Here is a 24,082-nt window from a genome sequence, read left to right as displayed (position 1 = left end):
TATTTGTTCCATCTTTATGTAAACATACAGAAAATCACACTTAATGTCAGACACTTTTTTTAGTGGTAGCAAACATCCTCATTTTGATGCACGTCAATAGCATTTCCAAAAGGGGAGCACTCATTAACAGCCACTCGTATCTTTTAGTTGTCTCTGGGTCCAATGAGAAACCAGATACAGACCTGATTACACAAGATCAGCACTCAGACGTACAGTATGTGAATCTTGGATATATTGTGTAAAAAAACACCATACATCCTGCATTGATGCAAATCAGAGAGAGATCGAAACATTCATTATTGCCTCTAGAAAACACTACGTATATATTACAAGTGTAATCAAATTAAGTGATATACTGTAAGTGTAAAGCAGGTAAATGTGATGTTCCTTGCAGGCAAATCTTTTCACGTTAAGAAATAAATAACACAGATACATTGTTAAAAGTGAGATATCAGACAAATAGGAGAAAAAAAAAGTTTTAGGTAGGTTCTAGAAATACTTTATAAAGTAAATTTGCCTAAATCACAATTGTATCAAATCTGTCTATGTTGTTAAATTTTACTTTTACAACAAGCCCATGATTGAAAAAAATATATAAATGTGCACCAATTGTGTAAGTGTGATAATAAACACATATATAATAAAGTGAGGTGAATCCAGTGGTATGTATACAGAGTAAGAATATATAAATAAATTACTCTAAACATTATAAGTGCACCCAATGTGATATCAATTGATATAATGTGAAAAATAGGTTAATAAACCTGACAAAAATATGGTCTGCTGCTCGTCAGATATGATGGCTCAACGTCATAGATTGATACATGTAAAGAAAAAAGACAGCGCACGACTCATATATATACACTAATATGGAAGGTAATATATGCACGTACAAGACTACAGATTAGTAATGCAAGGCATGTTCAGGGTACATGTTACCACACAGTATGCTGCTGTTTCACCGCTTGATAAGAAATCGCAGGCTATCTATAGAGCAGCAAGTGATATGGGGACAATAATGCTTGATTGCATTTGCCTCAAACATCCTACACGCTTCATAGAGTTGATCCCTGAAGAAGTAGATTAATTCTACGAAACACGTAGGACGTTTGAGGCAACTGCAATCTAGCATTATTGTTCCCATATCACTTGCTGCTCTATTGGTAGACGGCGGTGTTCACGCTGAGACAGCGCTGGAGGGTCGCATGACAGCGATACAATCCAGTGACGTCAGCGGACCCACGACGAAGCACCGGAGCAAAGGCATACACTGAGGGTGTTAGTATTCTCTAGCCGGGATTGTGGGACTTTTTTGCTGCATTTTTCGTCTCCGCCAAAATCCTCCACCACCTGAACGTCAAGGAGGTACATCTAATCGAGAGAAGTGGACATCATCCTGCGGAGGTCTTCAAGATGCCGACGGAGTTGTGATCTTGAGACATCCCAATCCCATCCAGCCTGAGGCACAGCACGACAGTGGTTTCACATCAAGCGGCGAAACAGCCGCATACTGAGTGGTAACGTACCCTGAACATGTCCTGCATTACTAATCTGTATTCTTGTACGTGCATATATTACCTTTCATATTAGTTTTAATATATATATACACTTTTTTTGTTGTTGTTTCAATTTTGTTTATTGAGTTTTCAGAGATTTACAGAATACAACATTACAGTGGGAGCATTACATTAGGACCGCAAAACAGTATACATAGTATTATCTTGTCCTATTCCAATGGGTGAGACAAACATCAACCTTTGAGATTTATATACTTGTACACTATGAGTCGTGCACTGTCTTTTTTCTTTACAACAAGCCCATGTCTCCCTAATGTTAGATTTCTATCTTTTATCATGTTATTAAGTACAAAATAAGATCTGTGACATGCTATCTAGTCATTCTACTTTCTGTTCCCATGTTTATAGCTCAGAGTGCCTGTAATAAGCACAAATTGCTGCAATATTTGGTGCAGGTAGTATTTGTGAGAGAGACATAAAGGTATAGACACCGGTATTGAAGTGAGATTCACTTTAGCTCTCTGTACATTTCCAATATAAGCTAGTTATGTGGTTGAGGAGAAAAGAGAGTGCTCCATATTTATTTTTAATTATCACAGGTCACATTATCCAGTAGATTGGCCTCACTTTTAGACGTATGGAAGTACTGGGTTGACAGGCCAAAATTTAGTTGTTTGAAGACCAATACACAAACTCATCAGCGTAACATAAGTTTGCAAAGTAAGCACAACTATAACATTAGATGTACAAACCTGACCATGTGAGTGCGTAATGCTAAAGACCAAAACAATATGGTAGGTAAATAAACTGATACTTGTGGGGGGGACCCCTAGACATAAAACTTGATTGAAGACAGGTACTGGGTAACAACTCCTGGATGATGAACTCACTAATAAAGTCACACCAATGTATGCAATAAAGCCAGGAAAAATTAGCATGAAAACAACCTTAGAATGTACCAAATGTCATTAGGTCCTTAACAGGAAAACATGTAGAAAGCAATTGACTCACTCTGAGTGCTGCAACGTCCATGTGATCCACAGGTGAGGGGTCCCCAGGTGTGCCTCCGTCCGATGGGTAAACTTGTGAAGGAGAAAACTGGCAGAGCACTATTGCAGGTATCCAGAAAATAATAAAGAGGAGGGTGCGTGTCCCATAAAAAATTGTTATTTATTGGTCATGGAAAAAAGGGCAAAGGTACCTTGAGAAAGCGCTCTGTGAAGCGTGAAACGTTGGTGGGGCTATCCTTTGCCCTTTTTTCCATGACCAATAAATAACAATTTTTTATGGGACACGCACCCTCCTCTTTATTATTCTCTGGATGCCTGCAGTAGTGCTCTGCCAGTTTTCTCCTTCTTCACAGATGTACAAACCTGGACTGAAGGAGTGGTGCAGTGAGTAGGGGCACTAACTCTGAAAACAATGACACTGACTTTGAAGCAAGGAGTCCCAGTGTCAACTCCTTGTGACCTTGGGCAAGTTCTTAATCTCCCTATGCCTCAGACAACAAACACAGGTTGTAAGCTCGTGGGGCCTGAGACAGTGCCTGTAAAATTATATGCAAAATGATGTAGAATGATCTACTGCTTGCTTTATTGTAATTGTGACGCATTTGCAGTCCCATTAAGAGAAAAAAAAGCTGTGTGTGCTGTGCACGCGCATAGTAAGTGAAACTCCTTTGACTTTTGTCACAGAAATTGACTTATAACGCGCGTGCTCGGCACACGTGTCAGTGTGTCAGTCAGTGAGTATGTATGTGTTTGTTTGTGTGTGTGTGTGTCAGTCAGTGTATGTATCTGTGCCGGTCAGTGTGTGTGTGTGTGTGTGTGTGTATGTGTGTGTGTGTCAGTGTATGTCTCTCTCTCTCTCTGTGTTGTGTGAATGTCTCTCTGTGTCGGTCAGTGAGTGTATGTGTGTCAGTCAGTGTGCGTGCGTATGTGTGTCAGTCAGTGTGTGTGCGTATGTGTGACAGTCAGTGTGCGTGCGCGTGCGTCAAAGTGTGCGTGCGTCAAAGTGTGCATGCGTCAGTGTGTGTGTGTATGTGTTTATTGGCAGCAGTACCAGCATCATGAATGTTGAGCGGGTGGGGGAGCTCACAGTGGGGGGGAAGGAATAGGCACATCATTCAGGGGCGGTGTTCGGTACATCACTGGGGTGTGCGTGTGTGTGTCAGTGTGTGTCAGAGTGTGTCAGAGTGTGCGCGTGCGTGCGTCAGTGTGTGCGCGTGCGTGCGTCAGTGTGTGCGCGTGCGTCAGAGTGTGTGTGCGTGCGTCAGAGTAAGTGTGTGTGTGTGTGTGTGTCAGTCAGTGTGTGTGTGTGCGTCAGAGTAAGTGTGTGTGTGTCATTGTGTGTATGTGTCAGTCAATATGTGTGTCAGTCAATGTGTGTATGTCAGTGTGTGCATGTCTGTCAGTGTGTGTGTGTCTGTCAGTGTATGTGTATCTCTCTGTGTGTACCGTATGTCTCTCTGTCTGTGTCCTGCCCCCTCTCTCCTGACTCCCCCCACCCCCGACGGAGCTGCGGACCCGGGGGGCTCAGTCTGAGTCTTCTGAGCAGATACCCCCTCCAACCCCCAGCGGCGCGCTCAAGCTCCCCCCTTCCCCACCCCCCGGCGGCGCGCTCAAGCTCCCCCCCTCCCCACCCCCCGGCTGCGCGCTCAAGCTCCCCCCTTCCCCACAACCCGGCGGCGCGCTCAAGCTCCCCCCTTCCCCACCCCCCCTGGCGGCGCGCTCAAACCAACCTATTCCCAGGCGCCGCTGCCAGCCGCTTCTGCGCATGTGTGGAGCGCGGCATGGCAGTGGGCGGGGAACGGCGCCGCTGCCAGCCACTTCTGCGCATGCGTGGCGCGCGGCATGGCGGCGGAACAGCGGCGCCGTGGCAGTCGTCGTGGAAGTCGTGGGAGTGTCCAGCCCCGCGGCAAAGCCGGGGCCATGAGTGTTTGCTCCGGGGGCAGGGGGACTTGGTTATCATCTTGAGCATAGCCTGTAGCGCATCACTCCCATTCACCTGCCCTAGTGCTTCTGACATAAGAGGAGGAATAACAGCGGTGGGACCGGAGCAGCTTCAGACAGCTGACGGAGTTCCCCCACCAGCGCCTGACGTCACTGGGACGTATAGTAGCGTTAGGAGCGGCGCCGGCGGCTATCGCCGCCGCCGCCGCATCTGATTTGTGGAGCGGGTGTGATGTCAGTGTTGGGGTCGGGCTGAGCCAGAACACAGCCCGGCCTCAACTGCCAGCACTGACGTCACATCCGTTTCATTTCTGTCTCCACAATTCTTTTTTGCCCCAGTTTGAATGAGGTGCCACTAAGGAAGTTTCACTTCAAAAACAACTATATGAAATAGTGTTACTATTGGTCCATATTGTGTGTACAGTATATCTTTTGTGAAGTACTTTGAGTACCACTGGGAGAGAAAAACGATATGACATAGTTATTATCAGTCCACATTGTATATAACATTTTTCTAAGTGTTTAGTATCAATATGTAACAGCTGGGTATATCAAACAGACCTGGAGGTCTTGAAAAGCAAGCATTTGTACGCACAAAGCATTACAACGTTCCTGTGACAAATGAAGTAGGTATGTCCGCTTTGCCAGAGCTAAACCCTTAACAGTTTTCAGCTGTATTTGTTTGAAATGTCTGGCATTAGCAAAGTGACATATTTATTGTGTACATGAGTTCTGTTAGTAGAGCATTGAAAAGAGCCAAGCTACATTTGGGTTATTAAATTAAACTTCAAACAGAAAGCTACGAAAATTATGTACTGCGGTTGCAGCTTGGAGCTTATTTACTCTTACTTTTTTTTTAGACTCCAGCACATCAGACAGAACCAAACAATGCAATTGTTGTACTCTACAACAATTGAGAATATTAATAGCATGTTTCATCTTGAATCCAATTTAATTTACTCGGTTTCGAGAGGGAGATTTTCCACTCATTATTTTTTTTTACATGCCCTCTTACAGTATCATAGAAACTTCAAGTGTTGTTTGTCTTAAAACGTATGGAGACTCCAGGTCTCAAAACTCATTGGGGTATTTAGTAAAAACTCAGGACTTGAAACAAAAGTCCCCCTGTGGGTATCATTACCTTCACATTTCTGCGTTGTCTCACTTTGCTTATGGCCAGCAGGACACCTGCACTCATAAGATCCATCGGTGTTAAGGCAGTTTCCTCCTTGGCACAGTCCCGGGATAGCCTGGCATTCATCAACATCTACAGTATGAATAAAAGAACATACAGATGAAAACAGGAACATTGTCAACTTAGACGGAGGCATTCAGTGATTCAAGAAACAAAGTATTACTGTACCGTATAACTATGTATTGTAATAAATTAAGCAGACCTCCCACTTGTCCTTTTCATGATACTACTCAATGTTTCATGGAAATCGACTCCCTCTACCATTGTCTCCCATTTATTGATAAGCAGCAGCTGCAAACTGAGATCAATAGTAGATTTGTGACCCACAATATTTTAATGTGCATGCGTGTATTTTAACTTGGCTTTTCAATTTTTTTTAAATACAAAAACAATATGTTGCAAATAACACGGAAGAATGTAAAGTTTATTTCGATCTTGAGTAATTGTACCATACTGTACATTATTCTAGGGAAACATGGATAAATAACAATTAGCTCATTTTGTCAGCTGTTTACCTCTACATTCCATTTTTTTCTATTTGACCTGTAAAGACAAACAGAATCTTAAAGGTGTATTTTATTACTTCTTATGTTATTTGGTTTTACACTAATCATCTGAGAGGCTAATTAATATTCAAATTTGCTGCTGCAAAGTATATTGATATAGTGTTTATTTCTAAAAATAATAAATACTTTTTTTCCTTTGTAATGCATGGTTAAACTAACTTTAGAGACTGGACTTTGAATTAAAACTTTAGTTTTAATAGTGATTAAGTACCTGTTTTAAATTTTGAGCTTCAAAGTAAATTATAAGATTTAGAGAGGGTAGTGGAATAAACACAGCCACGTGATGAGAGAATGGAGACAAATGCTTTCGGAAAATTATTTGAGTCAAAATTTCGAAAATCCTACATTTGTCCTGAAAAGAACTTGTGATGAGCTTCCCATCGATGTATAAACTTGACATCGCCCATCTTATCCCATTTAATCCTCTGTCCCACTGTTGTCTTACACCCGTTTTCTTTTTCCCCCCCCCCCCCCCCCCCCGTTTTCCCCTTCCATTCCCCCCTCCCTCTCCTTTTAATTGTTAGTTCGATTGTGTGTATACACTGATTCCTCATTGTCTATTTTGCTTTAATATTTGGCAGTTTATACTGTACAGCATCAAATTTTTCATACAATATATTCTTTCCTTCTTTTGGCATAAAGCCAGTGATGTTTTCTCATTTATTCTGACTGGTGCAACCCTCCAATCCATCTACATTTTAGACAGGAGGGGTTGATGTCCCTCCATTTTCCCTTTGCACCTTATTCTCATTACATTTGGTTACTGTCCTTTGGAGTGCTGCCCATACTCCATACTTTGTGCATAAACTTGCCAAGGTAACATAAAGGTAGTAGAAGATAGAGTGTAACCGACAGACACTTGTTAATTATAAATATACATTATTTTGTAACCTACTTTATTTACCTTGTTTAAACTGGTATGTTTCTACTACCATTTTCTCTTACAAAGAAATATTTTAACATAATCCACGTATGTTCATTAATTCCATATAATGTGTATGGCTTTATGTTGATTACAATTGCACGTTATCACAATTTCCTTAAGGTCTCCCTGAGCAGCTCTCTTAGATGATATCATCCCTCTTGAAGCACATGCACTGCCACGTAATACCATAATCACCCATTAATTCCAGAAATATTTAAAGTGAATGCAGGCATTGATACCGTTGGAACGTGAACTCTAGTACATCACATAGTATGGGGAGATGAACTCAGAATGTTTATTTAGATATAAACGTTTATCTAAGATAGTTTGAAGACAAGAAAAGCATTCCTTCATACATAACCCTCTAATTCTGTGGTACTTCAACTGTACTGAAACTTGGTGGAGTAAAATGATTGGTGCGCCTTAACCCTTTCAGACCTGGTGCACATGATCATTTACATTACTTTGTGTTTGGATGGATATATATATATATATATATATATATATATATATATATATATATTTATATATATATAAGAGACTAAAGAAAAGAACAATAAAGCAGCGCCAGGAATAGGTATTCAAATAAATAAAATAAATTAATATATTAATACCAAGGATAAACCAACATGATATAAATGTGTAAATGCCTAATGAAATCAATTAGATAAATGGTGTTAAATAAAAACCAAATTTTAATATCAAACTGTGAATAAAGAAGGAAAAGAAGTAAAAAAACAGTCCTTTCAAAAATGTCCAACAAATGGTGCAATAGTAATGCTGGTAAGGGGGTCTCCGGCTGCTCTCAAGGGGATTAACCGCATCCGTATGGAAGCTGCAGAAAAGAGAGAGGAGAGAGCGCACGCCCCATAGTATAAAACCGTATATTTAATGATGGGAAAAGGAGGGGGGGGGAAGAAATAAACTCACAAGGGTACAATGATTGAAAGCATTTCGTGACAATATCACCACCATCTGGTATCTGTACTCGAATCAGAAGTCCATCAGTCTCTCAGAGATGAAGGGGCAGTGATCTGTCAGGTTGTCCAGGGTGCATCAGATATTGCACAGCAAAACGTCCCAGGAATCCCAGAGAATGTCTCTGTAAGGAATCCGCTCCGTGGTTTACTGGTTGCCTTACCTTGCAGACATGTGCAGTCCTGGAGCACCTCTCCTGATGTTTGCTGCAGCCTGGATTCACTCACCAAAGCAATACACACTCCCTCTGGTATCTACTGCAGCTGTGCAGCCTATCACTGCAACCTAGACTTGCATTCATTCATTGGAGCAGTACCTTCACACCCCCCTCCGGGGATTGGCCCGCTGGCCTTTAAGTATTGTCTTCCCATAATGCTCCCTGCCGAGCATAGTCCTTCCTGGATGTCACTATCTGTTCTGCCACAAGCCCTCGCTTGTTCCTGTCCCTCATGCTGAAGCGGAGTATTCTCCTTGTTGTCTGCAGCTCCAGGTTTCCTAAGGCCGGCTGCTATATTCACGCAGCGGTCTGCTCCAGTCTCCTGTGTTGTAGCTGAGTACTCTTCTTGTTCACTTCAGCTCCTTGTTCCTGGGACCGGCTGCTATATTCACGCAGCGGTCCACTCCTGTTCTCCTGTGCTGAAGCAGAGGTTTCGTCCCTGCGTCCTTCAGCCTCCTGGATTCCTGCACTGAAGCGGAGGTTTCGTCCCGGCGTCCTTCAGTCTCCTGGATTCCTGCACAGTAGCGGAGGTTTCCCTGTGTATCTTCAGCTTCCTGGTTCCTGGGGCCTACTCTTTCCCTAATCTAGAGAGGCCGTGTCCTGGTTCCTGCGCTGAGACAGAGGATTCCCTAGCCCGCTCAGGACTCTTGCGCTGTAGCACTGGTGCACCCGTGCAGCAAAGCGGTGTGCTACTCTGGTCTGCTTACCATCTCCTGTGACCAGCACCATGGGCCATGGCCGTCGCTCGCGCAGAGCCCAACCCCGCGCTCCTAAGCTGAAGCGGGGTTCTCCTGACTACATGTTGCCGAACTCTTGCCTGAACAATGTTTATCCTGATGTCTCCTGTCCTGACCCTGGCTTCTACAACGACGACGCTGTCTTCTCCAATCCTGATCCTGCGACATATGACTACGAACTGCGCAATCCGGATCAGCCTGCGCGGTCTCAGGTCGGTGCTTTTACAACCCCACCTCAGCCTCGCGGTCCGGTCCTGGTTTGTGGCGAGCAGAACCCTGACAGTCTCCTTGCTGGATGGCCTCTGTATTGTTTGGCGCTCGAACCGGCCTGTTCCTGCACATGCGTGAAGACTTAATATCCGTGCGTATTGCGTAATGACGCTCCCTGACGCGTTTCGTCGCACACTGGCGACTTTTTCAAAGGGTAGTGAAGAGGGGATGCAGGGATATGTATATATACCCTAATGGTATCTTAGCAACCCCTCAATCCAGCTGATAGTAAGTAAGTGAATAGATATTAACTCAATAGACTGATATAGCTCCGCTTATTACTAGTGCGGTATCTAAGAAAAACAACAGGAAAGCTAATACTATACAATGTGACTACAATCAATTGACTAAGTAAAAAACGGAAAAGAGACTCAAAATATTAAGAAAATACATATAACTATACACACGTCATATAAATAAAACATATAAAAATGGGTAAGTGACGTCTAATAAGTGAATGTATCTAATACCTAAAACAATATATCAGTCAGTGGTATCAAAAAAAGGTACGAACTAGATACCAATTGATGAACCTAAAATGATAAATACCAAAGGATATAAGAAACATAAGAAATCTGAATAGAAAATAAATATATGTACTTAAAGACTCATGAAGTAATGTATAGTATGTAAATGTATAAGGAAGTGGATGAAGAAAAATATATATATATAATTAAATAATATATGATGTAATGAACTTAATGAATAATATACAGCTCAATCCCGTTATAGCGCGATCCACTACAACGCGAATTCACTTATAACGCGGTCTGAGCATGGCTCCCGAATTGAAAGCCTCCATTTTGCCGCCTTACCGGCATCTCAAATCCTCCATTTTGCCGCCTTACACTCTCCTCTTCCAGCTGTCCTGTCCATGTGCTCATCTCTCTTCTCTTCCTGCTGTCCACGTGCTCATCTCGCGTTAAAATTTCACCGGCATCAGGTCTCTAGCCTCCTCATTACAGATTTCATTCTCCTCCATTTTGCCGCCTTACCAGTGCTCTCCTCTTCCTACTGTCCATGTGCTAATATCCCTCTGCTCGTCGCTTGCCATGGTTTGTTTTTTTTCAAACATTCAATTCAATGCTTTATTGACTATAGACACACACAATTAAACATTAATACATTTTGTACAAAACACATGCAGAGATTGAACTCAGGACCTTCTGATACCAATGCCTTGCCTCTTACCTCTACACCATAGGCTTGGTGTGACAAGACATAACCTATAAATATATTTATCCCCTACGACACATTGCCACAGGGTACATGTCAATGTTAAATCTTAAGTCTACTTCTAGATGTCTATGACATCACACAGCTTCTGTGGTGTAGAGGTAGAACTCCTAACCAACATATGAAGGGGTCCTGGGTTCAATTCCTGTGTGATATAGTATATTATAATTATTATTTTAATTATATTGTATAATTTATAAATATATAACTATTTATTATTCTTTCGATCTTGTTTTAGGAATTAGATATATTCACTTATTAGACGTCACTTACCCATTTTTCTATGTTTTATTTATATGACATGTGTGTATAGTTACTGTATATGTATTTTCTTAATATTTTGAGTCTCTTTTCAGTTTTTTACTTAGTCAATTGATTGTAGTCACATTGTATAGTATTAGCTTTGCTGTTGTTTTTCTTATAGCTCTGCTTATTACTAGTGCGGTATCTATCAGTCTATTGAGTTTATATCTATTCACTTACTTACTATCAGCTGGATTGAGGGGTTGCTAAGATACAATTAGGATATATATACGCGTCAGGGAGCGTCATTACGCAATACGCACGGACATTACGTCATCACGCATGCGCAGGAACAGGCCGGTTCGAGTGCCAAACAATACAGAGGCCATCCAGCAAGGAGACATTCTCTGGGATTCCTGGGACGTTTTGCTGTACAATATCCGATGCACCCTGGACAACTTGACGGATCACTGCCCCTTCATCTCTGAGGGACTGATGGACTTCTGATTCGAGTACAGATACCGGATGGTGGTGATATTGTCACGAAATGCTTTCAATCATTGTACCCTTGTGAGTTTATTTCTTCCCCCCCCCCCTCCTTTTCCCATCATTAAATATACGGTTTTATACTATGGGGCGTGCGCTCTCTCCTTATATATATATATATATATATATATAATATATATAGCAACTGTAAATATTCCTGTATATTCATTTGCATGTCTTAGACAGGTCTGCAACCCTGTCTTTCACCATTATCACCCAGCAAACAGCACTTCCACTGCAGCAAGGGATTCTGGGAAATGACATGCAAATGAGCACACAGTGCCACCTTTTATCTCATGCTCACATTACATGAGCAACCCTTAGTCAATGCATGCTGCTTTAAACACAGCTTTTAAGCAAGGACTTGGGAGATGCAAAGTCAGTTAACCCACTCACTGTGAGTGGGTTAACTGACTTTGCATCTCCCAAGTCCTTGCTTAAAAGCAATGTTTAAAGCAGCATGCATTGACTAAGGGTTGCTCATGTAATGTGAGCATGAGATAAAAAGTGGCACTGTGTGCTCATTTGCATGTCATTTCCCAGAATCCCTTGCTGCAGTGGAAGTGCTATTTGCTGGGTGATAATGGTGAAAGACAGGGTTGCAGACCTGTCTAAGACATGCAAATGAATATACAGGAATATTTACAGTTGCTTTATGCTTTACTGTGGAGGGTTTTAGTCACTTTTTTTACCCACCATAACCTTAATAGTCGTGTATATATATATATATATATATATATATATATATATATATATATATATATATATATATATATATATATCGATTTTAAGCTATAAGCCAGGTCTGAAAGGGTTAAAGAATAGTGTTTCTGGATGCCCTATAAATTAACTATATGAGCCACAATACTGAAGATATCCTATTACCTTACATAGTTATGTAGCCATGCCATCTGTGGCTACTAGTTTGCTTCCCTCCTGGCAGTAGGCCCTGGTACAAGCAGGCATTGCCAGTAGTTGGTATGGGGTTTTCCCTCAGAGGAGCTGCACTTGTGTGACAGCAGAAGGTGGTGACATCAGGCCTGGGCATGTCCAATAATGGGACAGACCTGGTGCCCTCTTCCTGGCAGTACTTAAGGACAGTACCACCCGAAATTCGGGAGTGCCTTTCCCCACTTGAGGAAGGCAGGTCACACAGTGGAGAGGCTGATTATTGGGCCTTCTCCAGTCCTCTTCCCTCCGGGGAGAGTGAGTGTGGACCATACCTCTGTCTCTGCTAGAGAGGCAAGGAAGAGCTAGAATGGCTGCAGGTGCCCTTGGTCTGTAATGACGGTCCAGGGACCGTCTTCAGTGGTAGCTGAGAGTTACTGCATTGGGCAGAAGAATGCTTGTTACTGTGCTGTACAGAAGAGATAATAAACCGTTCCTGTTGTTATACCCCCTACCTGGTGCGTGACCTTACTGGGGGGAGAGGTAATAGTTCTACCGTGGAAGATCACCTTCAGTTCCTGGAGCCTACGGCAGATGGAAGCGCTGCACTGCTAAAGAGATATGTAGGGTATGAACCCCAGAAGCCTAGTCCTGTGTCCCCACTACCACCGGCGGATGACTCAGCCCTCCTGTTACGAGCAGTTATCATACACCACACGATCGATAATGGCCACATCTCCCACGGGGTGGTGGAAACACCATTACAGTTATAACAAATAATGTACAAGTATTAACAAATATACATGTTGAGGGACAACAGTAATTATAATGTGATCTAATTGGTACTCTTATTTTTATTATTATTGTTTACTTGTAAAGCGCCAGTATATTCTGCCAGACGGTACAATGGGGGTACAGAGATTTGATAATTACATAAACAGAACTAAAGACAAATAAGGATAAACACAAACAGATACAAAGAGGTACGGTGAGGGTCCTGCTCGTGAGCGTTTACAATGTAGAGAAGGGGTGAGATACTCCAGTACCCAAGCGCTACCAACAGGTTAGGTTTTCACGCATGGCCAGCTTGTAATATTGCAGGGTTTGGTGCAGGGAACTGGTGCAGGGTCTCTTACCTTCTCCATGTCTTACTGCAGTGTCCCTCATCATGACGACGAGGGACACTGCAGGAAGACATTGTGAAGGAGAAGGTAAGAGAGTTACAGAGGCCCTGCATTCTCTCCCGGCAATCAGTTTAATTGTTGCTGGGAAGAGTGTGGGGGCCTCTGTAACTAAGGGGCTCGGTGAAGTGGCTCCGACTGCACCGCCATCATGCCAGCCCTGTTTTCAGGATATACCTGCTTCAGCACAGGTGTCTTTGTCTCCAAGTTTGCTTGTTGCCCCTTGAGTACTGGAGTTATCCACCCCTGATCTAGAGGGAATGAGGGACAATGTTGAAACAAAAAGGTAAAGCGGCCGCTCATTGTGGAACAGAGCATACATCAGGTTAGAATATAGTCCAGCCACACAGCTGATCCTATTAATGTTTTAATGTGGGGATGTTAGGACGTGTTACATACAGTACTCTTTTACCACAAATAACATTATGTGCCAACAATAATGCTCAGTTTTATAGAACTGAAATCCCTAAGTAACAGTACACAGGGAATAAACTGGGAGGTATTATTGCCAGGAAAAAGCAACAGGTGATAAATACTGTAGGAAGCTGAAGGTGAGCAGTATATTAGTGTATTAGTGCTGCGGTGTGCAAACTGGGGGGCACAAGATTAACTGCGGGGGTGCAGGGTTTACAAAGGCCCCGTACGCTTCCCGAAGGCACTTAAACTAATTGCCGGCGAAGTGGCGAAGGCCTCTGTAAACCTTACTTTCCGTGGTTCAGCCGGCACCTGGAGACCCGTCGCCATGGCAACGCGGCGTGAAATGATGCCGCGGGGTCATGTGACGTCACGTTGCACACCATGGCACCCAGACGCTGGGAACCACGGTATGGAGGAGGGAGGGGGGGCACGCAAAGAACAGGACAGCTGGCAGGGGGGCACAGGGGAAAAAGCTTGCACTCCCCTGTATTAGTGTACAGTTTACTGTGCCTTTGATTAATACACATTGTGGATAGATAAGTTGGTATGGGATGACATTTAAAGTATTAGAAGGGCATTATTATTGTTAAATTCAGAGGTAACATTTCAAAATTAAAAGGACTGTAACAAATAATTACATATTATTACATAATATATATTATCTTTAACTGTGCATGCAATGTCTTGTATATAATGTATACCCTGCTCATTTATGTAACTGTATTTGTAAACATGTATTATTTGTCTTAACTCTATGCCCAGGTCATACTTGAAAACGAGAGGTAACTCTCAATGTATTACTTCCTGGTAAAATATTTTATAAATAAATAAAAATGCTGAAATCAGGGAATTAAAGAAAAGAAAATGATGACTGAAAAAACTGCAAGAAACATCAAAAGTAATATTAATAATGTATTTAAATGCATTAACAACAAAATGATTAGAAACTATAGGTTGTACACAGGTATTGCATGCCATTTAATATTACCACATTACTCATGTGGAAGTTCCTTAAATACTTGAAATGTTGTTTGCCCAGTAAAAGACAAACTTTGTTAAATGTTAGAGCGAAACAGTGGTGATGCAAATCTCGTCACTTTCACTCATCTCTAATGATAAGATCCGAAAACCCCTTCAATTAGAATTATTAGTGATAATCAGCATTGGTTTAGGGAAGCAATGTAGGCTAATTAGTTTCCTTAAGGAAAGAAGCAGGACTTTTAATGACGCCAGGTCACGGTGCCCTTTTTTATTTATGTCTCTTCAAGCCTTTGACCGCTCCGCCCCCGCCTATTGCTTTATCTCTCAGTTATGCCTTTGATCTCTGATTCAAAACAAACATGCAAAAGAAGAAATCTCATCAGAACTCTGTTCAGCAAGGAAATACAAATATGTTTATAAAGATGACTCAGTCAATCTGTACAGGGTTACACCAATTCCTTTCTGTGTCCATGTTATATGCCAACTCATTTAAAATGTAGCAGAAATACTGCCATTTACTATTTAACCAAATTAAATCATAAAAAGCTCAAATACACACTTTAAACTTCTACATTTCTGACAAATGGAATTCCTTCACTTAGATTGTAAGCTCTTCGGTGCAGGGACTCCTTTTCCTAATGTTTTATGTTTGAAGCGCTTATTCCCATTATGTGTTATAATATTATGTCATGTGTATTACTCCTGTGACGCGCTATGTACCTGGATGGCACTATATAAATAAAGATATACAGACATACCTACATTCATAGTAAGACGGAAACTGTGGCGCTTCCCAAATACAGTCAATTGAAACAGTCAATAAAAACGCACAAATGCCGTATACGAAAAAGGATGCAGTAATATAAAATAAATATGTAATAATACGGGCCCTGGGTGGTATAGATGCAGCTCTACCCGATGAAGAATCTCCCTACATTCATAGATGAACTATTCTCCTTCTTTAGCAGCAATGACAATTATATTTTATATTAAAGATTAGTTGAGAGTAAATGAATAGTCAGAAGTACTGTGGTCACAGCCAAGTTTGATGTACATTTCTAGACACAGATTGCCCTCTAATAAACTCACCCAAAGTATTTCCAGTGTCTGATTATATTATTGTTCTCTGTTGAACCAACATCTGAGAGAACATCAACGTTACATGACTATTAACAGTCAAATATATTATCTCGGCAATATAGAGAGGAACACACCTCAATGATAGGCGCTACAAACTCAAAGACCAAGCATGTATGCTAGAGACGAATCCAATTAACCCTTTAAAACCGGAATGGCAACCACATATCAGGAATAAATGCTGCAATCTTCCACTGTACAGTTGGTTTTAGGAAGGCTAAATCTCTGTCCAATTATCTCTCCCCCAGTTTATTCAGTTCAAGGTCAGACAATGTTGGAAGTTTCAATGGGATACAAGGCTTTTTCAAATGTGGCAAATGCTGCATTTGTTGTTATGCCAATCCCGTTAAATTTATAAATGTTCTACATACAAAGAGAAGGCATAGAATCATAGCTTTTATTAATTGCGATTCAAATTTTGTCATCTATTATCTTACCTGTGGTTGCGGACATGGTTATGTTGGTCATAAGATCAGGCCATTAAAAAATAGAATTATGGAGCACGTCCGCTCCATTAAGAGGATGGATCTTATGCTCCCTGTATCCAAGCATTTCACTAACTGCCCTTTGGGTAGTTTGTCTAATTTCCGTTTTCAGCGGTGGAGTCTATATCTAATGTACACCCATTAGAGGTGGAGATAGACTAAAAATTCTCAATCAACGTGAGATGTTTTGGATTCATTCATTGGATACATTGTTCCCCTCAGAAATTAATACAGAATGGGATCTTAAGCATTTTCTCTAAATATATACTATTTGAGCATTATCTGTTATATTGTTGCTGAGTTCACTGGTAAAATGTTGATCCGAAGGGGGAGGAGAAAGAACGCAGCACAGCCGTGCAATGCGAAGGGCAAAAATCGGGGCTACAGCTGGGTACTAGGTAAATAAATCATTTAATACATTACAGACAACATGGTAAGAAAAAGAAAGCACTCTTTCGCGTTTCACGCTGATCCCAGCGCTTCGTCAGAGAGTACTGAGTACTGAGTACTCTCTGACGAAGCGCTGGGATCAGCGTAAAACGCGTAAGAGTGCTTTCTTTTTCTTACCATGTTGTCTGTGATGTATTAAAGGATTTCTATACATAGTACCCAGCTGTAGCCCCGATTTTTGCCCTTCGCATTGCATGGCTGTGCTGCGTTCTTTCTCCTCCCCCTTGGGATCAACATACTACGACACCACGGATGCACGCCACAAAGAAGAACCCTATAGTATCAATGACCACATGTGAGTAACCTTTCATCATTGGGGCTCATATGTGTATGGGACTTTGCTGGGACTGTATACACAGGGTTTATGCACACTCTAGGGAGACTGTCCACATTGGAGGATATACAGACAAGCTGTGATTCATTCCCCAGCTGTACCACTTACCAGGACATTGATATATACCTCCCCTCAATGAGTTTTCACCCTGACTACACCAGCATTTATTCATTTCCTGTCGTTTGACTTTATTATGATTATTCATGCAAGTTTATCTGATTCTCTTTCTGACATATTGGTTACCTGAGTCATTTGTAGCACCACTATATGGAACTGTGTTTTATGCTCTTTATCGTTCACTGGTAAAAGTAGCTAGGTAGTATATTGGTCATATATTTGACCTTTCAAAATTTATTATGCTTATTGCCAGTTGAGGGATAGTTTATTATCCTTGATTTAGGATATCTCCACTTATAATACATTGATATTTGTACAGTATGTATGCATTTTCTCCATAATATATGTCCCAGGTCCTTTCGTCATGTACATTTAAAGGATTATTTGTTTTCATTTTATGTGTAACTATATGAATATTAGTTATCACATTGCTGATAATATGATAATATATATTTTTATATGATTTATTATTGTTATTATTGATTATGTTTATTGCATCCACTATTTATGATTTTGTTCGTATATGTTTTATTGTTTAATGTTTAACTTGCATTTTACTAAGTCTCATTATTTTTTTTTTTTCAGGTACTCATGTGTTCCTTTTTTTTCTGCCCTCTGGTGGTACTGCCTCCCTTCCGTTATTTCATCCTCACTGTTGATTTGTTTCCTAGGGGGTTTCTTTACCTGGGAGGCAGATAGGCAGTACCTCCTGAGGGGAAGACCTATAAAAGAGCACTTTTGAGACTGAAGAAACCACTCTTTGATAAAGCACCCCCCGGCGAGAAACGCGTTAGAGGTTTTTCTTTTATTTAGGTTACATGCTTCAATACATTTTTGTTATTTTTCTATTTTTGCCTCCAGTTCTCTCAGTATGTGGAATAACCAAGCTTGCTATATATAGGTCCAGCATTTTTCAAAGATGGATAAGAATGTAGCTCACAATAATGTCAATCTAATTACCTTGACAAGCTCCGCTGCGTATGTTGGGAATAAAGCCGCGTCGGCAGGGTTGTGGCTGAGCAGGGCACATTTCACATGGGTGTCCCCAGGCACGCCCAATAGTAGCACAGCATAGAGTTTTTGTGCAAACTATACCCGTCACCTGACCCTGGCACATCTGATTGCTGACTTGTGTGAAACATGGGCCTGTTCTGTAGTCTGAAAGAGAAAAGAAAATTGAAATAAGCACCCAATTGGTTTATTAAAATATGAAATGGCACAAAAACAAGTTCACGTACAGTGGTGTACTAACCAAAAATATGCAGACGACTAAACAAAAAAACACCCAACATAAAACAGTAGATACTGTTGTTCTAGCTTCTTTTCCTGTAACCTTGTAGTACAATGGAACTGTATTTGTATACAGTATATCATCTTACATTTTCCTTTTCAACTTCTACTTTCATTAGGAAATAAATGCAACATCGCTGAATGTAAATGTCTTCACAGGAGCTGAACAATGTCCTGATAGCGTAGTAAGAGGTTAACATGGCAGAAGACATTTTATATGGTTCCGCTTCAAAAACTAAAGCTACATACTGTAGATACAGAAAAATGTTCAATTTTTTTTCTTTTCCTTTTTATCGAAATATAAATATAATATATTATTCACAGCCCTCTTTAACAAATGCAGTTCCCTGTTGAAATAAATGGAAAGACCCAGGTGTATCTTTAAACAATCAAAAAATGAAAGGGATACTAAATAAGATTTACAGTATATCAGGTGTATTTGTATACTAGAATAAGATGTACAGTATATAAGGGGTATTTTTCTATATTATAAAAGCCCACATACCATATATCCTACTTTAATTTAAAAAAAAAAATTAAATAAATGTAATTTTATCCCATAAATTAATGACACTCAGTTACAATTTACAGATCACAAACACCACTGTAATGAATATGGCAGAAGATATTAAGTATTTTAAACAATCTGGCACTTCATTTCAGGGGTTTACATTGGTTACAAATTGTTTTAAAAATACAAGAATTGTTTTTATGACAGGTCAAGACCCTTCCTGTTTCTGTGTTGATCTAGAAAGGGAGCTTAACCAAGGCGTTATCACTGAAAATGAAGTATGCATAGTTTAGAAGGCTATAGACACTACCCAGATCCTGGGCAGTCGGCCTCAAAGAAAACCTTACATTCCTGAAATATCCCCTGTGCATCACAGAGAGAGAGAGAGGGAGAGGTGGCAAACAGCTCACCAATTATCTTGAGGGCTATATTAAATATGAAGACGTCATAAGCCTGACAGCAATTTGCAAGCATAACAAATAGATATTTGTAACCATTGTAATGAGATGAATCAAATAATGCCAAACATTTCAAGATTAACAGGTGCCAAAGACAGATATCTGTTTCTCATGCTGAAATAGAAGTTATATTATTATGTCTTATACTCAAACCGGAATATTAGGTAGACCAACGCAACAGTGAAGATGGCGTGTGTCTAAGTATTATAGAAACAAAGTTATAAAGTCTTTTATATATTGATGCAAAAACGTAATCATCACAAGAAAGGTTTTTTTCTTTAAAGTCGTAAAAACAGCCAAGTGATTGATTGATGACAGCGGTGGGTTTATGTTGTTTTCAATGGGAGAAGAAAGGTATATAGGTCTTACCAAGGAGTTGTAAGGATTCTGCCCGATTCGTGCCGGGGTTTGCTGCAGTTCTGCTGTTCCACCTTGCCTGTCCCTTCTCCTCAGTTTGGCCATTTTGGTTACTAGCAGCCTGCTACTTAAGGCTGCAGTTCCCAGTGGGAGTAGCCGAGCAAAGTTCTGTTTGCTGCAGCTCCGGTTGGCCTTTGCCGTCACGCATTACCCTTTCGCCTATTTGGAATCCCTGCTGCTGACCACTGACCCCGACCGCGCTGCCTTCCGCCTGCCCTGATCTTTTGCCTGGACTGCACCACTGCCGCTTGCCCGGACCCTTTGCCTGCTTACCGACGATGGGTACCCTAACTGGACACTGTCCCTGTACAGGGTAGTCTGGTTCAATACTGGACACCTGGCAACCCTAGCTAGATACTGTAGCTGTGTGTATTAACCATTGTCACACATACAAGTCACGTTTTCACAGGTGAGCTGCTGTTCGTTACAATACTCTTAACATCTATGTATCACTCTGCCATTGAGATATTTGTCTTCTGACTAAACTAAAAAGGTATCAAATAAACTATTTATTCTGCTTGTTCTATAACACAATTATTTTGCCCTGACATTTTTCTTTTATAAAACAATGGGAGGATTCAGTAATGTTTTGTAATTTTTTTGTATTAACCTTTACAGTGCCAGGGCTCTGCCACCGGCCCTTAGACGTTTTCAGTTTTCTAAAATGATGTATAGCATTTCAGATTGTTTAAAAAACAGAATTTAAAGTATCCCAAGAAAATAACTTGTTACACATTCTCAATAATAACCCTGTAGAAAATAATGAGCGGGTGCAAGCCTCGTCCGAAAGCAAAAACACTGAAGACATTGACTAAAATGATTTGGACTCTGCAAGAAGGCTACACTAAAGAATACGAAGGTTAATATATACATGTAAAGTGAACTACCATCATGAACATACTATTTACATACCTGTAACCTCACAAAAATTCATATGTCACTAGGTACAATTGGTGCACTGCTAGAGAGAGGGGCTAAAAAAGGGGCATGCTAGAGCCTGTTTCAGAAGAGGAAGGGGACGTGACTTTGTAAATGGTTGCTATAGAAACAAACATGTATTGCTACATTGTAATACATAAAAAATATAATTCAGAGTTGTTTTTATTTGTTTTTTTGTTTTTGTAATGCTGCAAGTATTTTCTTATAGTACAGAACTGATGTATTAAAAAAAAAACACACATGTAGGATATTGCATGGTCTGCAGCTTTATCGAAAATACAAACTAACTAAACTCCAACACAAATTCCTAACCCTATTAAAAACCCTAATTGTAACCTTAATCCTAAATGAATTTCTAACCTTGACTCTAGTTCTAATCCTAATTCTAAACCATAAACATAATCCAACCCCAAGCCCAACTCTAGTTCTAATGCTCAGCATTATAGTGAGCAGAGCTAACACACAGGCAGAAGCCATCAAAAGAGAATCAAACTGCAGCTCGGAGCAGCTTCTCTGTAGCACTACTAGCATGTGGAAAAGTATTATCAAGCCCGCTGACAGGGTTCCCGGGGCCCAACTAGGGTTGTTTACCAGGGGAAGGCCAGAGTTTTGAGCAGTGGGAAAGAGAACTGAGTTGTTGAGCTCGAGGACTATTTCCTGAGCGGCAGGTCCATCCTGTCAGTATAAAGAGGGGAGGATGGGTATTGGAAGGAAATCTCTCTGACCCTGACTTCTGCAGTTTTCCGGGACAGTTCCAATTAGTTCCCTTATGTCTGTGACCCTGAGCACTGTTATTTTTATGTGTACAAAGTATAAAGTGATAAATGATTCATGGTAACAGGCAAATAAGGAACTAATTCTGGTGAAAAGAAGGTGATATTTGAACGTTAACAAATTATAGTACCTAGACATGGTAATTACATTAAAAACATAAAAGGGAAGTTAAACTTACTATGAATATTAAGGAAAAGCACAATTACTAAAAACATGTTTTTTTTTTAAATAGAATTAAAAAGATTTATGATATAGATGAACACAGATGTGCCAGAAGGAGTGGTGTAGTGGCAATGTTGTAATATATGACACTAATAACAGATACTGAACAAACAACTGCCATTTTTATCAAATAACATACATTAACCCCTTGAGTGACACACACACATTTCCAAACTTTGTTATAGATTTGTTTGTATGATTCTTGTGATCTGCTTCATATGTACCTATGAAAACGAAATATTGAGGGGGGGGGGGGGTTTCAGCACAAGTTGAGCTTTCATTGGTACCAGTCTGGGATGCATTGTATATCATTTGACCAGCTATGATGTTATAATTATGAGGGAACACTATGAATCTTTGTTAAACACAACGTACATTTATGAATAATATAAAAAATATCCAGACCACTAACTTCACATTTTGCATCAAAATTTCTCAAACCTACTCAATATAATCTTGGATATTAATACAAAATGGTATTTGCCCTGGGTTTTCTGTGTACATTGGCACCAAACAAATACAGCTTCATATAACATTGTAGCAAAAAGAGGCGCAAAATTATCACCTGAATTTTCATGGCTGAGAGCAAAAGATGCTCGCCATAATTGGCAAGATAAAACTACCCTTTTAGTATAAAAATACCTCCTATTTTCTGAAAACACATATCCCAAGGAATCTAGACATGGGTAATATTTTTCCACAAAAAACACAGTGTTCTTGAATATGTTCTCCTAAATATACACTAACTGCCCACTTTGCATCAACATTCTTTCCATTAGTTCAGTGTAATCATAGAATACTATATTTTATAACCCTGGGTCCAAGGAGTACACTCATACACAATATGTATACAGTAGCTCTATATACTTTGTGATTGGATACAAGGGGCTGTTTAACCTATGACAGAACCTCTAAATGTGGTCCCCTAATGAAGCACGAAATGCGTAGAGGTCACGTGATGTTGCTTAGCGCGTTCTTACTGGTGGTGTCGCACAGTTTGGGAAAGTTCAACATCCAGCTGACGGTAATCGCGTTCCAGAGTGTCATTCCCATGTCTCCCATGCTGCGTACACCTTTTTTTAACTTATGAAAGTTTAATGCTTTTATTGTTTGTGTTTTTATATTGGGTAACACTGCATAGTATTGTGGACATAATATATAAAAAAAATTACCAACTGACCCTCAGCACTCTGTTTGTCTTTTTTCCTCTTGTGTGTTTGTGAGACCTCCTTTGGGCGCTCGCACTTAGGAGTTATTAGCGTACTGTTGCTGATGGCAGTAGAGGATTACAATTTAACTTTGCATATACTTGGGAGAGCGCAAGGGCGGATTCCTCAAACATTAACTCTATATACTATTTTGGCAAAAAGAGTCCCCAAACAGTCTAAGTGGTATGTTGGGAGACTTACAGATAAAGTAGGAGAAGGAACAAGTGCAGTGGATGGCAAGTCTGATCATGATGGTGGGTCACTGCCTTTGTGGGTGTGGGAAGCAGTGGTCATGAGACCAGGCTATCGAAATGCTTCACTCAGAAGGTGGGTTTTCAGTCAGGTTTGACTTCAAGGTGGGGAGAGAAGATGCTTGGCGTATACTTAGAATAAAAAAAATTCGACAGGACAGTGAGAAAGGTTTTAGGCGAGAAAGAACAGTAGTGGTGAAAGGAAGAGACAGGAGACAGGAGCAGGGGTCAAGTGAAAATGAAAGCATTTGGTGGTATATCTTGATGCATTTTAAAGGGTTTGTAATACAAGACAATACAAGATTCACTCACTTTCATTTGTTTGCAGCAATGCAGTGTCAAAAACAAACTACTATCTAATAAGGATGGGCAAGTTTGGGTGGACAAGATCCATGCCTCCCTGAACTCCTTGAGTAAAACTGAACACGGTGTGGATCTATTCTATGGGCTAGAATCTGATGCAAAAACTAACCATAATCTAGTTTCTGCCTCTGATTCGGGTTTGGGTCCACTCCTCCTATTCCTGACCATCTGATGCACCCCTTGTAGCTTGTGGGTTTAGGGGGCAGTGGTGGTGGTCAGGGTGGAAGATAAACTTTCCCCTTTAAAAAGTGGCCCCCTGACATTTCACCCTGCTTGTC

General features: G+C 40.7%; 1 protein-coding gene across 2 annotated transcripts in view; it reads right to left on the bottom strand.

Moving 5' to 3' along the window:
* FBN2 (fibrillin 2) overlaps nucleotides 1–24,082 on the bottom strand; it is a 271,752-nt gene that overhangs the window by 182,350 nt on the left and 65,320 nt on the right. For both annotated transcript variants that reach the window (XM_075600216.1, XM_075600224.1), the window contains exons 6-7: nucleotides 18,332–18,529; nucleotides 5,610–5,735 (exon numbers count right to left, since the gene is read on the bottom strand). In XM_075600216.1, coding sequence (XP_075456331.1) covers nucleotides 5,610–5,735; nucleotides 18,332–18,529 — 324 coding nt within the window. The remainder of the gene's footprint in view (nucleotides 1–5,609; nucleotides 5,736–18,331; nucleotides 18,530–24,082) is intronic.

Source organism: Ascaphus truei, chromosome 1, assembly GCF_040206685.1.
Source record: "Ascaphus truei isolate aAscTru1 chromosome 1, aAscTru1.hap1, whole genome shotgun sequence".
In the NCBI taxonomy this organism is placed as follows: Eukaryota; Metazoa; Chordata; class Amphibia; order Anura; family Ascaphidae; genus Ascaphus; species Ascaphus truei.
Note: the sequence above shows the minus strand (reverse complement) of the source record. Positions and strands in the feature narration are given on the sequence as shown.